This window comes from Solea senegalensis, linkage group LG20 (assembly GCF_019176455.1).
Source record: "Solea senegalensis isolate Sse05_10M linkage group LG20, IFAPA_SoseM_1, whole genome shotgun sequence".
Classification (NCBI taxonomy): domain Eukaryota; kingdom Metazoa; phylum Chordata; class Actinopteri; order Pleuronectiformes; family Soleidae; genus Solea; species Solea senegalensis.
In genome coordinates this window covers 7,994,030-8,010,790 of record NC_058039.1, presented here as the reverse complement: position 1 = coordinate 8,010,790, position 16,761 = coordinate 7,994,030, and the positions used below count along the sequence as shown (strand labels likewise).

At 38.4% G+C, this 16,761-nt stretch overlaps 2 protein-coding genes and 1 non-coding gene across 3 annotated transcripts; all 3 read left to right on the top strand.

The window, feature by feature from the left end:
• The first annotated feature begins 361 nt into the window (after positions 1 to 361).
• grinaa (glutamate receptor, ionotropic, N-methyl D-aspartate-associated protein 1a (glutamate binding)) lies at positions 362 to 12,598 on the top strand. Its single transcript, XM_044053093.1, has 7 exons — positions 362 to 484; positions 7,022 to 7,355; positions 7,634 to 7,749; positions 8,278 to 8,478; positions 9,003 to 9,131; positions 9,323 to 9,466; positions 10,693 to 12,598. Exons 2-7 carry the CDS (start codon positions 7,058 to 7,060, stop codon positions 10,840 to 10,842), a joined length of 1,038 nt encoding a protein of 345 aa, XP_043909028.1. The 5' UTR covers positions 362 to 484; positions 7,022 to 7,057; the 3' UTR covers positions 10,843 to 12,598.
• Positions 12,599 to 12,993: 395 nt separating this feature from the next.
• Positions 12,994 to 16,556, top strand: si:ch211-199g17.9 (uncharacterized protein LOC108180085 homolog). The gene is made up of 10 exons (XM_044052647.1): positions 12,994 to 13,044; positions 13,473 to 13,517; positions 13,594 to 13,656; positions 14,914 to 14,988; positions 15,072 to 15,119; positions 15,312 to 15,366; positions 15,546 to 15,635; positions 15,713 to 15,776; positions 15,906 to 15,972; positions 16,119 to 16,556. Exons 1-10 carry the CDS (start codon positions 13,029 to 13,031, stop codon positions 16,220 to 16,222), a joined length of 627 nt encoding a protein of 208 aa, XP_043908582.1. The 5' UTR covers positions 12,994 to 13,028; the 3' UTR covers positions 16,223 to 16,556.
• On the top strand, positions 14,567 to 14,699 carry LOC122786966. The gene has a single exon (XR_006362515.1). It is a non-coding gene; the product is annotated as a U8 small nucleolar RNA (small nucleolar RNA).
• Positions 16,557 to 16,761: the final 205 nt, after the last annotated feature.

Below are 16,761 nucleotides of genomic sequence, written 5' to 3'. Positions count from 1 at the left end.
TGAAAACCAAATGTCGATGTCCTTACAAGTCAGCTTGACGTATTAGATCGCAGGCTTTTAGCATAAAAGCCTTTGTAAGGAGGGCGTTAAAATCAGTGTCACATAGTTAGAACAAGGAGAAACGAGTGTCGGATAGTTTTACCGCAGTCTTAATAGCATTAGATTAAATGCACTTTACACCCACGGATATAAGACTATAGTCTCGTGGTCTTTCTGGATCTTTCTTGAATGAATTTGCAGCGCCACTAAAAACAACTCTAAATAACCCTATTTTAGTGGCCGTTATATATATTTTTTACTGCGTCACTATTTAAGTAAATTCTGTCATGTAACAGGAAATTCCCACACATCACATGACCGCGTCGTGCTGTGACGTCATCGGCCCCATCATCTCCGTGTCGATTCACTTGTTCAGTTCTGATCCACCGGAGGAGGAGGAGGGATAGCGCGTGCTGGCAGCTACCGTCTAATACGCTCATTAAAGGTAAGGCCGTGAGAGGAATGTGTATTATTTGACATGCGTTTTCTTCGTATCTGTTGTTATTATTGTCAGAATTTAATGTATTACGCTGCTGCTGCAGCTAACCAGCACCGCTTGCTAACGAGGACGTAAAGTCACAGCTGCTGGCGACAAAGCAGCTCTTGCTTTACGATGGTAAATTATCAAAAACATGGTGCATTTGCAGGATTGAGCAAATCCACACACGTTAAGTTAAAAAATAAAAATGATTGTCTGAAAAGCGCTGACAGCACTGTAAACGTGGGGGCGCGGCGTGTGGTCAGCGACATAAAAAAAACGAAAAGGAAAAAACAGCCCCCCTGTGTGGATCCATCATGGCGATGGATCTGTGTAGTTGTTCTCATTATCTTTCGCCCAATGTACGTCATTTGAACAGTTTTTTTGTCTGGCGTTGGTTGTTTTGACAGTCACATAATATGAGAGGCTGATATAATCGCAGTGTCGCATTTATCTGCGCTGTACAGGCCCACACGGAGCTGCGCCATCTGCAGGTACACAGTGGAACTGAAACTTAAGTTTATTCTGTTTTTGTTTCCTGTCATACGTTAATCCCTAAAAATAAACACCACGTCAGTATTTCCTATCTATAATTTGCTAATAAGTAATGCTAAATACACATATAATATACACTGCTTCCCAAATGTATTACTTGTTATAAACTTGTTTAGAAAAAATGTTATTATTTATTTGGCAAATAATTGAATTGAATTGAATTGAATTGAATTGACTTTACTTTATTCCTCCCCCAGGGGGGAAACACACATTCACCACAGCTCGGTTGTGAAAAAAAGAGAATAGAATAAAAATAAGAATAAGAATTAAAAATAAAATAAAAAATATATAATAAAATAAGATTAAAAAAGAAAAAAAAGAGCAAGATTAAAAAAGAACAACAAACTGAATTCACATTTTTTTTATATCCAAATTTGAGCTGGCTCTCTGGGCTTCTCTGAGAAGTCAGAAACCATAATGTTCAACCACTAAAACAAACCTTTCTGTTCAGGAATGCAAGTAAATAACTGTAATTTGACATCTTAATCAAGAAATGGTAATGTGCTTTACTATTTCTTGTTTGTTTTTTCTGTAATACAGTAAATTTGAATCGAACAATAACAATTATATTTTAGCATTACAAATATAATTTTGGGTAAAGAGCTTCTACATGCTGGTGTATTAACCATTAAAAAATGAAATGTATAAAATGATTTTGATAATAATACCAATGCTGTTAATTTAGGGCAGCTGTAGCTTTTGATGGTGGTCTAATACATTTGTTAAGCACTGTAATTATTGTTTACATTTGTAGCATTTGTATTGGTCCATTACTGGTCAAAAATAACTGGATATCATAAAAAGAATAAAGTAGTAAAATGTCCGATCAGACGGTACATTCCTGTAAATACTTCACTACACATAGGTGAGGTGACATGCTGCAAAGAGAGATTTTTTTCTAATTGCTTATTATAGCTTGGTGGCATTTGACTCACATCTGTATCAGTAGATAGTTTGTGATTTAGGTATCAAATGTGGGAAAACTAGCATTAAGCCATCCTTAGACTGAGAGTCTGGGTTGGTTTTATCATCATATTATCATAAACAAATATAACTGTTTGGTTTTGACCAGAAACCACCAGGCAGCCTCTAAACCCAGATATAAAATATACTTGTGTTTTATCACAGTTTTGCCCATGCCCCATTTTTTAACTAGTACATATTGTGGTTGTCTCAGTGTTAGGCCATTACCTTGAATAATGCAAACATATATACAGTCTTCAGCTACAAACTGTCCTTTGCTGTTTATAATCTAGATTCCCTTTTGCCCTTAATATTTATCAGTAGTACATGGTGTTATTGGTTGAAGGTCTGTATTTGCAGTGTAGTTACCTCGTGTTGAGTGAAGCTAAAGGAATTTATCCAAGCATGACTTATATTATCCCAGACAGCAGCCTCTGTGTTGCTCCGTTACAGATGCTAGTCAGAGAAGAATAGTTTGCTCTCTTTACAGTGCTGTTGTAAAATAAGTAACCACATATTTTTCTTTTTTATCAAGAAACAATAAGTGCAACTATCTGTCATGAGGTGAGGAGTCCACAGATTAGGAAGAGCCAAAACTGCTGCTGACAAGACCTGGCCTGATGACAGTATCTTGCCCTATTGCTGCATTGTCTGGTAGAAAGGCTGACAGTCTCACAGTGGGGTTTTATCTGCCTTGTGGTCCACTTTCATAATAAGGCTCAAACCTAAATGTATCAGTTGTAATTTATATACTATTCATGCTAAGTTATAATTCAGGTAGTTTGGTTGTTTCAGTGTGTGTGTAAAAGAAAACTTCTCACAAGATTAAAATCTGTGTTGTTGGGTTTTTTTTTTTACTCATGTGACTGTGAAACTGCATTTTATTCATTAGTTATCTATTGAATATTTCTTTGGAATGAGTTTATTTCATCCCACATCACAGACCACAACCTTTTCGTTTTGGCACCACATACTTTAACATGCTGCCCTCTGTGTAGGCCCCCCGCTGCTTTGTGTGACTGTGACTGTGTTATGTTAACTTGGTTGGCTGGTCCACTCAATCCCTCCCTTTAATTTAATTCCACCAGCAGTAGTTAGCAGAGTGGAGGGATACTATCATTAGGGCTGGGTATAGAACGTCAATATTTCTTTGGTATCTTATAGGATGTACCTTAGGACTTAATCTTATCAGCAACAGTGAGCCAATAAGCATGCAGCATGCTCATTCCTCTAAGGAGATCTGTGTGAGTGTGTCTGTGTTGTGTTTTAAGAAGATGGTGCTCGTTTCATTGATGAAGGGGTATTGAGAAGATTTAGAGTAATATAACAAATTAATACAACAGAATGTTGTTTAGTCTTTGACCACAGCTAATTTCACCACAATGTGTGATCCACTTTTTAGTTAAAACAAATGTCATTATTTTGTTATTGATAAAATATTGTTCAGAAAATTGGTATCAAAGTCCAAATATCAATACTGTAATGAAAATGTTTAATTTGGCACATCATTGAGCGTCTCTACTAAGAGGATTTGAAATCTTTCTCTTAATGCTTGTAATGCTGTACAGACAGTTCACCACTTCTTAGACTTCTCAGCTGTGTAGCTAAAACTATTGTGGTTGCTGAAAATTTCCCTGTGCATTTGAGATATTAATGTTTTGGGGTGTTTTTTGGAGAAGACATTAACTTTTAATGCTCCTTAATGACAAATTTGAGTCTCTTTCTCCCAATTTTCTTTCTGTAAAAAATGTTTTTTTCTCATTAGTTTCTGATTTTATGAAATCAAGTTCTCTCGCAGCTGCATATAACCGTTTATGTAAGACACAACAACACAATCTACCATCTGTACTTACCTTACTGTTGTGACTTCATGCACATTTCAAACATTAGCATCCCATGTTCTTGACTGCGTGGTGAGTTACTCTGGATTGTGTTGTTAATCCATTAAATTTAGATTAAAAAAAAAAAGATCAGACGGACCAGTACAAATGCATTTAGGACTCATAAACACAGTCAGCATGAAGTCACTCGTGTTACAGTCACAGTCTTGATTAATATGAGCATATTCATTCTTTATTAAAATTATATTACCACTATCTTCCTACACATTATACTGTATATTAACAAAAATGGCTTTGGAAATGTTTCTTTTACACTCGTAAATATAATATAATAGAGCTGATATGAGTTATCAGAATTGTGTAATCATCTATTATCATCGCATTCACTTGTTGTAACAACTTACAAAACCTTTTCTCAGACATTGTATGGACCAAATAATGAATAATTTCATGTTAAAAAAAAATAATGTCCTGTCCCTAACATGGATGACAAATCCATTGAAGTCCCAAGTTACTATCTTAAATGCTTCACATTGACATTGGTCAGGGTGTGGATCACATGCTCTGACTGCATGCATCATCTTAAGGACATTGGAGTTACTTAGTTGCGTCTCAGAATTCTCTGCTTTCTATCACATGGTACCGACATGGCACGACTCGGCCAGGGTTTTCTTGCTTTACCATTAGGTATAGTACCTGGTACCTGCTCTGGCGAGGTTCTAAGCGAGCTGAACTGATACTGTGCGTGACGTCAACAGACTGCCGTCCACTGATTGGTCAGAGTGTCGTCACTGGAAGAGTCATGAGCAAGATGTCCGACACAAGAATCAAAGCAAACAATGCCAAACTGTAGATCTGTTAAAAAAGACTTAAAAATTCTGAAAACTTGCGTTAATCTCCAACATTTAGCATGGAATTTTTAAAATCTCAATATTTAGGAGGAGTCTGGTGTATTTAGGGACAGCACTTCTGAAAGGCTATTATTTTTTGTGGGTGTGTGGGTGAAGAGGCATATTGTGTGGCAATATCTGTGAGTTTGCACATGTCTGTGTGTGTGTGTGTGTGTGAGAGAGACAAACATTATGAGGAGTGAGAGTGTTTGCACATTAGCTGTTTTAATAGCACACGTCTATGCACCACCATAAGGCCAGTCTGATCGCCTAGCCCAGCTCTACTCTACCTTTCCACTGGAGGATTTTATGCTTTTACATGATGCCAGCACAGCATTATTACATTTTGTTTTGTGTAATACACACAACTGCCTCATTAGTTGAATTTAATGATTATTTTGATAGTTTACTAGTCATTGGTCAGATAACCCTAAAAACCAGTTTGGGTACACAATATACAGCCTAGAAGTGCGTCAGACTGAAATAATTATTAAGGTGTCGAGCAGTGGGCACTGTGAGTGCAGCTCGGCCTGCGTGCCCTATCTTCTCATGAGTGGAAGACACCAGTGATGTTTGCTGTGACAGTGGAGGGCACAAACGTCTCCTCCTCAAGCCTGCCACACACAAAGGGATTTTCAAATCTGACTTGATTTTAAAAACATGGTATGTTTTAATCCTGAGAAAGCACAGACCAAACAATCCAATCAAGACACAGGACCAAACACTTGGCTTTTAATCCAACCATTTCAGGGAGGAGATTCCAGGGATTTGCAATCTCACAGAAACTTGTGTGATTTAACGTGACTTCAAAATTTCTGGTTCTACATCATTGATGGTTATGTAAGAAACAACGTGGTAGCTTGGCATCTATAGAAATAATAATATTATTTTAATAAAGAATTTATATGATAGCAGACAATTATCAACAATTCATCTGCAACTAATTTTCTCATTGTTTTTTGTTGACCGCATCAACTAATCTTTGCACCCCTACATTATAGATTGTAACAGAGATGGTATGGAAACCTGTTGACCAGGGTTGTTGTGCAGGGGCCTGGTGGGGGGAGGGACACTGCAGTGATGGCCAGTGTGTCAGGTCTCCTACTGAACCTAAACAGATTAATAATACATTTGGTTACCAAGGCACCACCTGCATCCATGGTAACACTGTCCACTGGATAGTGTTTCCTTCCCCTCTTTTATGTCATTCCATCCATCACAGCTTCATGTTTTCTGTTTGCTTAATGCATGTGTGGGTCTGACAGGTTCATGCTGGTGTGAATGTTTAGGTTGGACTTTACTAACAGCAGGTTCAATTTACTACAACCTTACTGCAGTGTAGGGATGGGCTTCGTTTAAATTTTCTTAATCGATCATTTGGGAGAATTAACGATCGATTTTCAATTAATCATTAATATTTTTATATTACCAATCTCCATTCATACATATACATGTATATGTATATACATATATATATATATATATATATGTATATACATATATATATGTATGTATGTATGTATGTATACATTTGTCATGCTTTGGGTGAATGGCAGGTGGATTATTGATATTTAGCAGCGGGTGCGGATGCCATTACAGCTCATCCGTGCATCTCTACTCAGGGGTCAGACACGACCTGCAGCCTGTTGACTGTCAGTCCAGCGCTGAAAACACCTGCTCTGAGGGGACAGACGTTGCCGTGAGGCCGTGTGCAGGAGCTTTGTCTTAGCAGAGACCTGGGACTGGGATTCTGTGACTCCAGTGTTTGCGCTCCCTTGTCCGTGTCAGACAATGTAGGCTCCTCGTCTCCCCCAGCCTCTGGAATAGCCGCCCTACCGATCTCCACTGACTATGCAACATAACCTGCGTTAGTTCATGTTGCATCGATTAAAAAACTAGCGTCATCGACGAAATTCTTAATGATCAATTAATCGATCGTCGATTTAATTATGTCCATCCCTACTGCAGTGTGACAAAATGACTGGAGGAGTCATTTAAAACCTCAACCCAGGGGTTAATCAATGTTGATACAAAAGTATCTGTTCTTTGTGGGAACTGTATTTGCTGCCAGTGACACATTTAACTCGCTTTGTCAGTCAGTTGGGTTTTATTGTGGTTTTCAGATGGATGGGCTGACGCAGCTGCGTAAATAGCTACACAACTGCAAATCATATCAAGTTGTAAATCAAATGAGGCTTATTTGTTTGTCATTGACTTTGCTCATAAGATTAATTGTAGTGCTTGTCTTTTCTCAGATTGTTCTTACAACAGGGTGAACCTTCTCCCGCACCATGTCCCAGGACAAGAGTGGATACCCTGGTATGGCTGAGACCAACCCACTTCATAACAATGTCTATGGACCACCTCAGCCAGCTTTTGGTATGCCCCCACCTAACTACAGCCAGGCTCCAGGTTATCCACCAGCAGCTGGCTACGGACAGCCAGGCTTCACCCAGGCAGGCCCAGGTTTTGTCCCTGGTCCTTACCCCCAGATGCCTTATCCTCAGATGCCCTACCCACAGGGACCCTACCCTCAAGGGCCTTATCAGGAAGGACACACACAGCCAGGCTTTCCTGGAGACCCCTCTGGTGAGCAGTTCTTTCTTTGCCTTTCCTTTTTTAGGTACCAGTTTGAGTGGGACTTTCACTGTAGTTAGTTTCATACATTAAAGGCTTGTTAAGGTGAAAGATTTTTAAGCACAATATTAACTGGGTCAGCAAGAATACACTTTAGATTACATTTGACACAGCTGAATAGGCAATCAATGAGATGATCAATACCACACATAAAATGTGCTGACACATAGCCTCCATTTGTTTAGTCAGGTTTTTTAACCTGTTATTGTCCTTTTATTGTTGTTCACCAGGACCTGCTGGCAGCCCTGGCTATCATGGCGATGGGCCTCCATCTTACTATGACAATGAGGAGTTCACCAACTCAGGCTTTGAAGATAAGAATATCCGACAAGCCTTCATAAGAAAAGTAGGTCTTTCACTAGTTATGTTTATTTACATGGACACAAGTGATCGGGGGTCACACGGTGGTGTAGTGGTTAGCACTCTCGCCTTGCAGCGAGAAGACCCGGGTTCGAGCCCCGGTTGGAACAAGGGCCTTTCTGCATGGAGTTTGCATGTTCTCCCCGTGTGTGCGTGGGTTCTCTCTGGGTTCTCCGGCTTCCTCCCACATTCCAAAAACATGCAATGTGGGGAATAGGTAAATTGGACACTCTAAATTGACCGTAGGAGTGAGTGTGAGAGTGAATGGTTGTTTGTCTCTGTGTGTGGCCCTGCGATGGACTGGCGAACTGTCCAGGGTGTACCCCGCCTATCGCCCGATGTAGCTGAGATTGGCACAGCACCCCCCGCGACCCTCTGGTGGAGGATAAAGCGGTTAGATGATGATGATGATGACAAGTGATCGGGATATCAAAATAAAAATAGATTGAATAGATGAAACTGGTCTGATATAAAAGTAAATATGATCTGTAATATGAAATCTGTTTCCCACTAGGTCTTCATGGTTCTCACGGTGCAGCTGCTGGTCACCTTTTCTTTCGTTGCTGTCTTCACCTTTGTCGATGATGCCAAGACCTTTGTGCGACACAACCCGTGGACATACTATGTGTCCTACGCAGTCTTCTTTGTGTCATTAATCGTCCTCAGTTGCTGTGGAGACTTCCGTCGCAAGCACCCCTGGAACTTGGTCGCACTGGTAAGACCTTGACTTAAGGGTTCATTGTTGTAAAAAGTATTGTTTTCAGTAATAAACTGACCCTGATGCAGTGTGGCATCAGAGATGAAGTAAACATCTGAAATCAAAATACTGGCTTCACTGATAACAATGGTACAGCCAGGGTATAAATATGTTTCAGTGTTTATAACAATATAAATGGGGCCATAGTTAGGTATGTGTATGTGTATGGGTATGTGCATCTCATATGAGTGTACCTTCTTATTTCCATCTTTTGGAAATTACTTGGCAACTCCTGAAACCATTAATCTGTGGAGGGGAGGTGAGGTCTCCCCTTTATTAACTTTTTTTTTATTAAAATGTTTTTTAAATGCTAATGAGGCAGTTTTACATATTGTACATACAGCTTCCTACAAACCCAAATAACAAACAAGTAGATTATCCATTCTAAAAGAAAGAAAAGAAAAACTGCATTGGAAAATGTTGTAAGGACCATGATTGAATCTACCCTAGCACATAAATACAACGTTTCCTGTGTGTTACAGTCCATCCTGACCCTGAGCCTCTCCTACATGGTGGGTATGATCGCCAGCTTCTACGACACAGAGACTGTCATCATGGCTGTGGGCATCACTGCAGTAGTGTGCTTCACTGTGGTCCTGTTTTCACTACAGGTCTGTGCACACAAACACACACACACACACACATTCTCTGTTTTTTGTTATTTGATTTACAGGAGACGCTCAGCCCAGTCAAACACACACACTTTAAGACCCTCTTTTATATCTGATCGTCATGACAAGTGGTTTGTGTCCTTTCCTCAGCCTTTTCTTAGTCTCCTCTTCTTCTTTTGTTTCCCTTACAGAGCAAGTATGACTTCACTTCCTGCCGGGGTGTGCTGTTCGTGTGCCTGATTGTGCTGTTGCTCTTCTCCTTCCTTTGCATCTTCATTCGCCACAGGATTCTGCACATCGTCTATGCCTCACTGGGGGCTCTGCTCTTCACCTGCGTAAGTTTCTCACTCATAGTGTGACACTGAAAAGAAAGATTGCAAGTTAGTTATTTTTGGCACAGTAGACACTTATCTTTGGTAAGGAATTAAATCTACAGATTCTTAGTAAAGTAAAACTATAAAGTAAAACCGACAAGTACTGTTTCACTCGTTGGTGCAACTATAAATATGTCATTTTAAATTCTAAATGACTAATTTCTCTCTTCAAATGATCTTAAAACTGCGTTCCACGACACAGAAAGAGTTTTATTTCAAGTTCTGAGCCAGTAGATCATTTCAGTAGAACAGGCCGAGGTAACGCTGCTATGTGCTGGGCTTAAATTACATTTCTATATTAAACCTAATTTTTGTAAAAGGGAAATTCTCTACTTCAAGAAAATTAACAACAAAACCCAGCATTTGAAAGCGAGTGAGAGAAATGCAGGGTTCACAGCATGTTAAGGTAAGAAAGTAAATAGAGAAAATAATGGTTAAGTACCACCCCTAACACATTGGCTGAACTGCTTGTGCCACCAGGAGCATTTTGAGGTTAAGGGATATATCGGCATGTAAACCATTGGTATAGGTATGCATTTAATAATGCAGTAATGGAGGTTATAAAATGGTTCAATCAATTAATATGACTCCATGGATTTCTTGAATGCATTTTGAAGCCACTTCTCTAAGCTTATTACAACAGCTCAATTGTGATGAAATTTACCAGGGTCTTTGAATGCATCATGTTAGCTGTTCCTCTTACCTTAACATGCTGTGAACCCTGCATTTCTCTCACTAGCTCTCATGTGCTGGGGTTTGTTGTTAATTTTCTTGGAGTAGAGAATTTCCCCATTACAAAATTAGGTCGAATGTAGAAATGTAATTTAAAGTCTGTTGCGTAGGTTTGGCTGAAGCACTAATGTTTGTGTTTTTTTTAATCCCTCATAAAGACCACAGTGAAGTTAGTTTGAAGAAAGCAAACCACTGCTTGATATGAAAGACTCAATGTGTGTACCAGCTAACTTGAAACTTCACATTCACTTGATGTATATTCACATAGGCGGATAATTACATGTTTGCCCATTTTGACTTTCCAGTTGACAAGCCACTCTACCCCTGAGTTACAGTTGCCTCAATGTTCAATGTGCATTATGGTTTTCGCTTAACAGTATTTGTATATTTTTTTTAGATTTAAATGTAAAAATCCTTATTGAAATGACTCATTCAACCATCTTTGTTCTTTGTAGTTTTTGGCTGTTGACACTCAGCTTCTCCTTGGCAACAAGAAGCTGGCCCTGAGTCCAGAGGAGTACATCTTTGCTGCCCTCAACCTCTACACTGACATCATCAACATCTTCCTCTACATCCTTGCTATTGTAGGACGCTCCCGTGAATAGCGCAGCACCTTTAAATTCATCTGTGTAGAGTCCCGTTATTGTGAATTGTTACTAACATGCCCTTTTATCGCTGACTCTTTTATTTTCCTCATTCACATTGGCCTTTTTTCAAAGACATGTTGAGCCTGTGGAGGAGATGCAGCTAAGAAAAACACTATTTATCAAGTTCAAGTCATGGCATTAATGACAGAATGCAATGATCTGTCTTTTCTGCAGGTGTGACCACTCTGCTTGATCCAACTATCCTCTAACTCTTACTAACACAGATGATGTCTCCATTAGTCCCGCCCCCCATCACTCAGTTTGGCATGGCACATATGGTATAATACATTATTGTACATTAATTATCCTGTGAGTGCTTGGTATTCGGCGTGGCTGCAGAAATTAAACAGGAAAAGAGCAGGGAAAGCATCCATAGCTCTTAATACTGATGCAAAACAGTCCTGTCTGGAGAATGGAAATGACATGGTAGAAATACCTCCTCCTTCAATGTGTCTGTTTTCCCAAACGTATCTCTCCTTTTTGACCCTTCTGGTGTAAAGTAACTGCATGACAACAATGGAACCACAACGTGAGGAATATCTCTAGCTTGCGTGTCATGATTGTAAATAGTTAGTGTAATAGTTTGTGTGATGCCACACTGTGCTGCTTTTTTGGGAAACATGCTCTGATATTCTGAACCATGCTGATCCAGTAGAATAACTCAACAATTTCTTGAAACAGCATAAGAATGATCTTCAACGTATATGACAGATGTGAACATAAATTAACACTCTAAGATTAAATATTCTTAGTAACTATCTTTCCAAATATGAAATTTTTGAGTTCTAAAAGCTAAGGTGTCCCCTTAACCTCTTTTGTTTTTTTGTGTGTGTTTGAAAACGCTTCACACCAATTTATCTTGTCTGGTTCGTGTAAAGAGACATTTCAGTGTTTTGTTTTTTTTTTCCTTTCAAATAATGTGAAGAATTTGAAGTAACTGAGGAATGTCTAAGTGATTCAGAACCTCTGAATTGTAAAACTGCTAATATGAAGTAGACTGACAAACTTAATGAAGTGGTACTTTCTCTTTTTCTTTTTTTTGGCATAATACAACTGTCAGCATTTGGGAAGTTGCATTACCGCCTCCCTCAGGATTTAATCATACACTACCCTGAGCTTTCTGTGCTGCTCTTATGGCTGTGTTCTCGTTGCACTCCCGATTACCTCACTCCCTTGAGGAACTGATGAAGGAATGATACCTTATATTTATTTTGACATAGATGGCAGGGATGCTTTGAAGTTGCTATATAAGCTAATGTCAAGGAAAATAGAAACTGCTGAAACTTACAGACTTTTCCTTAAGTTTGTTGTGAAACATGCTGGTTGCATGATATACAAAGCGTAAAAGGAAAAAAGGACTCTATATGCACTGACAGCCAAACTGACAAACCGATTAAATTATATAGTTAATAAATGTATAATTCTGTCATTTGTTTTGATTTTCCACCTCTTGCATGAATCGTTCCTCCTTTGGCATGTGCTAATGATGCACTTTGCACAGGTGTTCCAGACACTGTCGTTTGACTTTTTTTTTTAACTCTTGTGTTCTAACGTATGTGGATGTGTATATAAAAACTCCTTAGTGATTTGATGTGTATAGATGACGTACATTTGGGCGTTGTAGGACTGTTTGCATTGTATATTTGCATTAAATCAAAAGTGGAACCTTATTCCTCTGCACAGCTGCTTTTCATTAAAACTGATACAATGTAAAGGTGTTGACTTTGTGTGATTGTACTTAAATCATGTGGTCAACAGAAAAACAAGTTTTTAAATCCTGATCGTTTGTTATGCTTATTTTTGCTCGGGAAAAAAACCCATCAAACACAGTAATCAACCTTTATCATTTATCAGCCAATAAATGATAATAAACTGGGGCTCAATACATTTTTGAGTTGAATAAATAAATACATTTTTTTCTTCTCATGCAGCTCTGAAAATAAATGTTTTTTAGTTTGGATACCCTGTACAACTATAGGTTTAGTGAACATATATATATATACATATATATGTGTGTGTGTGTGTATAATTTTACACCCCAACATTTATTTGTAACTACTATTTTCTTGTTGTGGGTTCGTCTCGCGCACACGTTCTTTTGGCCTTTACTCGGAGGACGCTCCTCTGACTCGACTCGTGGGAAAATGAGCAAACTGACAGGTTAGATACCATAATCTTTAGGTGAATGATGGTTCAATATTTGGCTATTCCAAAAATATTCAATTTAAACATAAGCTGTTGATAGCTACTTAAATGGTAGCATTAATATCATCTCTGTAGCATTAGCAGCTAAGGCACATGAACAAAAATGAAGATTTAAAAAAAAAGACATGAAACGTGGTGAATATAACACTGTCGTTAATTACGTGGCAGGAAAATATAACGACACTTCAATAGCAAGCTAGCGTTAGCTGCATTTCAGCTCAGTTTGGCTAATGTTAACGAGAGGTGAATTTTAGACCTTTAGTCTGCGCCTTCAGCTGATATGGTTACCTCGTCAGTCACTTAGTAAAACTTTTACTAGTTTGCTTTTTACTAAAATGCTAGGCATCTATCACCTGCCATTTCTCTTTTTTCTTCAACAACAGGACTCAACTTGGAGGACATGCTTAATGTTACTGCACTGGAAGGAGGTAAATTAACTGCTCAGAAAACTGAGTTTTAGGCGTTTCCAGTGAAACCAATGTATCTTTTTCATGTTTTTCTCAGTTGGACAGACACAGGAGCCTAACGTTGACCAGCTGCTTACTAAGCTAAGGAGGTTTCAGCGAGGTAAAGTCTGACTAATTTGGACTGTTGATTGTAATGCAGATTAGGGTTAGTTGTGCTTCAGAGTAAAGTCTATAATTTACTTTTCTTCACATTTATTATTATATAATGTTGTTGTGTAGTCTTTTAAAATATGCAGGTATGCGGTTAAAACATGTACATATATAACAGCGCTAGTTGTGGCCCTGTTACTGTATACGTTATCGTCTGTTTGATTGATACCCAAAGAGTAGAGGGGAAATCAGAGAATTATTTTACCGTACTTCCGCTTTCGTGTTGCACTCGCGACGCTCCTTTGCGGTGCTTTTATTAATCGACGGTCAGGTTTTATATGTAATGGTTAGTTTATTATTGAGTTGTGGCACTGAGGGACGAGTTTCTAAAGACTATGAATCATATAAATACATGTTATGTTCGAGATGCGTTGAATGTAACATGTTAATTGAGCCGTATCGGAATGAGAGAGTCACATCTTGACTGTCATCTTTGTGGAGCGTTACTTCCACTTCCGCTGTCGCGTGGACTGTTTTTCTCTCGGAAATTCCGTCTAAAACACATTACACAGTTTTGTGAGCGCGTGACGGATGTCATAAGACGATTAACGATTTCTGTTACAGCTACACAGTAAAAATACTAAAGCAGGAAGAAATACGTTTGATTTTAACATTTGCCAGCGTGCACCAATAACAAGGCTGTACGTGATGACGTTATGTTAATGAGCGCACACTTTTGTAAAGTTTATCAAGAAATAGCAGCGTACAGAACATACATCTTTATAAATGTACTCATCTAGGGACTAGATGTTAAGCAGGAACGCATTAAATTAAAGTTCAGCGCCACATGAGGAAGTAAAACCGTGACAGAGATAGTACTGTCTCTAGATTATAAGCTATCTCTGGTCTGCATTATGGTATCTTCAGTGAGGTACATCCTTACCTGTTACTCCCTCAGGGGAGTATCAGAACATGATGAATGGGGAGAAATGAGATATGATTATTATCTCCGCTCTTTAGAGAACCGCAACACTCTATAGAGACCCTTCTGATAAAACATGTAGAAAAAAAATTCAAAAGTATTATCTATGTTGTTCTGTACAATATTAACTCAGTTTTCAATGAAGTATATGTGTTGCTAGCAGTAGTCTCAACCATGTTCTCAATGAAGGTGCCCTGGTTTGACTAGATAAATGTTACATTTGTTGCTTCAATACTTAGTCGTTTTGTAGTGTGTCATATTTGAATTCCATTTTTGTTCTTAAAGATAAAAGAATACTGGAAGAGGAACTTGAGGAGGTCAAATCATTCAGTGACTCTCTGCGAAGAGAGTTGGCAAATTGTAAGCTAAAAACTCACTCAAACATTTTTGATGATTTCAGTCCATGTACTGTTTTTTACTGAGTTGTTCTGATGTTTTTACAGTACAAACTGAGGCTTACCAACTTGAGGGCATCCACATGGAAAGAGAAGGTAGTGGCTGATGAACAAATTGTGCACGTTAAATAAACTGCTTACAGTCCACTACATATTATGATTGTGTTTGTTTTGATGACCATGGGCAGTAAGTTTTAGTCACTTGTCCCTTTATCAGCTTTTGCAAACAAAAGCATGAGTAAATATGAATAACCCAGTGACCACATGAATTCCTGGTGTTTTATTCAGAGCTTTGCAGGAAGCTACAGTTCCAGTTTGAAGATTTGGAGCAGGATTCTGCCAGGTGAGCTCCTCCACAGCAGTCACATCAGTGTGTGGCTCTGACCAACGTGGTTCATCTCCAATTTCCTATGCGAGCATGCGTTTATGATGTCTGACACTAGATGGCACTAAGTGTCAGATAAATAGATAGATGGATTTAAGATGGTGAAAGACTGTAATCACAATGTGTGCCTTTTATAGGCAATTAAACCAGAGCAAGAAAAGTGAGGAAATGATGGAACAGTACAGATGTGAAATCCAGGAATTCAAGCTTAAACACCGGAAACAGAGGTGTCTTAATGGACAGTGCAATAATTTTGTTATCCTTAAAAATTTCACATTTATACTAAAGCCTTTATCCCCTGCAGAATGAAGTTTGAACAGCAACTTCATCAGCTGATAGAGCAGCATAAGAATCTGCACTCCATCTTTGTAAGTGTGTTTCATTTAATATAAAAAAAAAAACTGTTGCTTTAGCTTGTCATACATTTTCCCACTACTGAAAATGGTACCGTGACAATGTGACATGATGTTAATTTACTAATTATTTCAATTACGTAGACTCTGGAAAGGCTCCCAATTGAAATCGAGACCGCTGAGAACAGAAAGCTTCAGCTGGTGTCCGCTGGTAAATACCCACTCAATTACAACAACTTATCTCACATTCTACTGTACGTACATGTGCAATCAAATAATTCCCATTTATTTTTTCAATCATATATTGTTTTCCGTGTCTGGCCTTATTGATGTGGGCTTGTTCTGTGATTCTTGTAGAAGAGCTGAAGATGGCTAAGCTGTATGAGCTCAACGAGGAGCTTGAAGACGTCAGGAAACAGAAGCAGTCAGGTACAGCAGCTGCAGATACTCCTCAGCAGTAAATCTACATATGCAGTACTTGTTTTTGACCATCAGGGGTTCAAGTCCCATGCTTTCCTCTCAGCTAGAAGCACTATGAACACTTTGAACCACCTTATTTTGTCAGGAGAAAGTTTTAAATCCTAGTTTTTGAATTCTGACATGCATACAGTAAAATAAGTTTCAATCATTCTCAACATGAATTAAAAGTAACCAAAATTTTACTCAGAACTTGCTGATGTATACCAAATAAGCCACCTATTTCTGAGTGCTTGGCTGGTTTGATCCACTTGTTAGTTTGTTCATATTAACAGTTCTGTAAGGCATGCACTTGTTATAGACTGTATTTATGAAATGTGAAATACTTAAATGCTTTTCTTTTTTTATCAAAAAAAAAAGTAGTAGGATCCTGTTAATTTTCACATTATATTTTTACTGATAGGATATAAATGTGTTCATATATTTAAAAATAGAGTTTATGTGTTTTGTAAATAGGGTCTTATTTCATGGATCTTTAAAAACATACAAATACAGTGATCTAGTACAATATCCATAGCTACTT

Coding starts and splice junctions, on each gene's coding strand:
- grinaa (XM_044053093.1), top strand. CDS start 7,058: ATGTCCCAGGACAAGAGTGGATACCCTGGTATGGCTGAGACCAACCCA. Junction 7,356..7,633: donor CTTTCCTGGAGACCCCTCTG/GTGAGCAGTTCT, acceptor GTTGTTCACCAG/GACCTGCTGGCAGCCCTGGC. Junction 8,479..9,002: donor CCTGGAACTTGGTCGCACTG/GTAAGACCTTGA, acceptor TGTGTGTTACAG/TCCATCCTGACCCTGAGCCT.
- si:ch211-199g17.9 (XM_044052647.1), top strand. Junction 15,120..15,311: donor CATCCACATGGAAAGAGAAG/GTAGTGGCTGAT, acceptor TGTTTTATTCAG/AGCTTTGCAGGAAGCTACAG. Junction 15,367..15,545: donor TTGGAGCAGGATTCTGCCAG/GTGAGCTCCTCC, acceptor TGCCTTTTATAG/GCAATTAAACCAGAGCAAGA.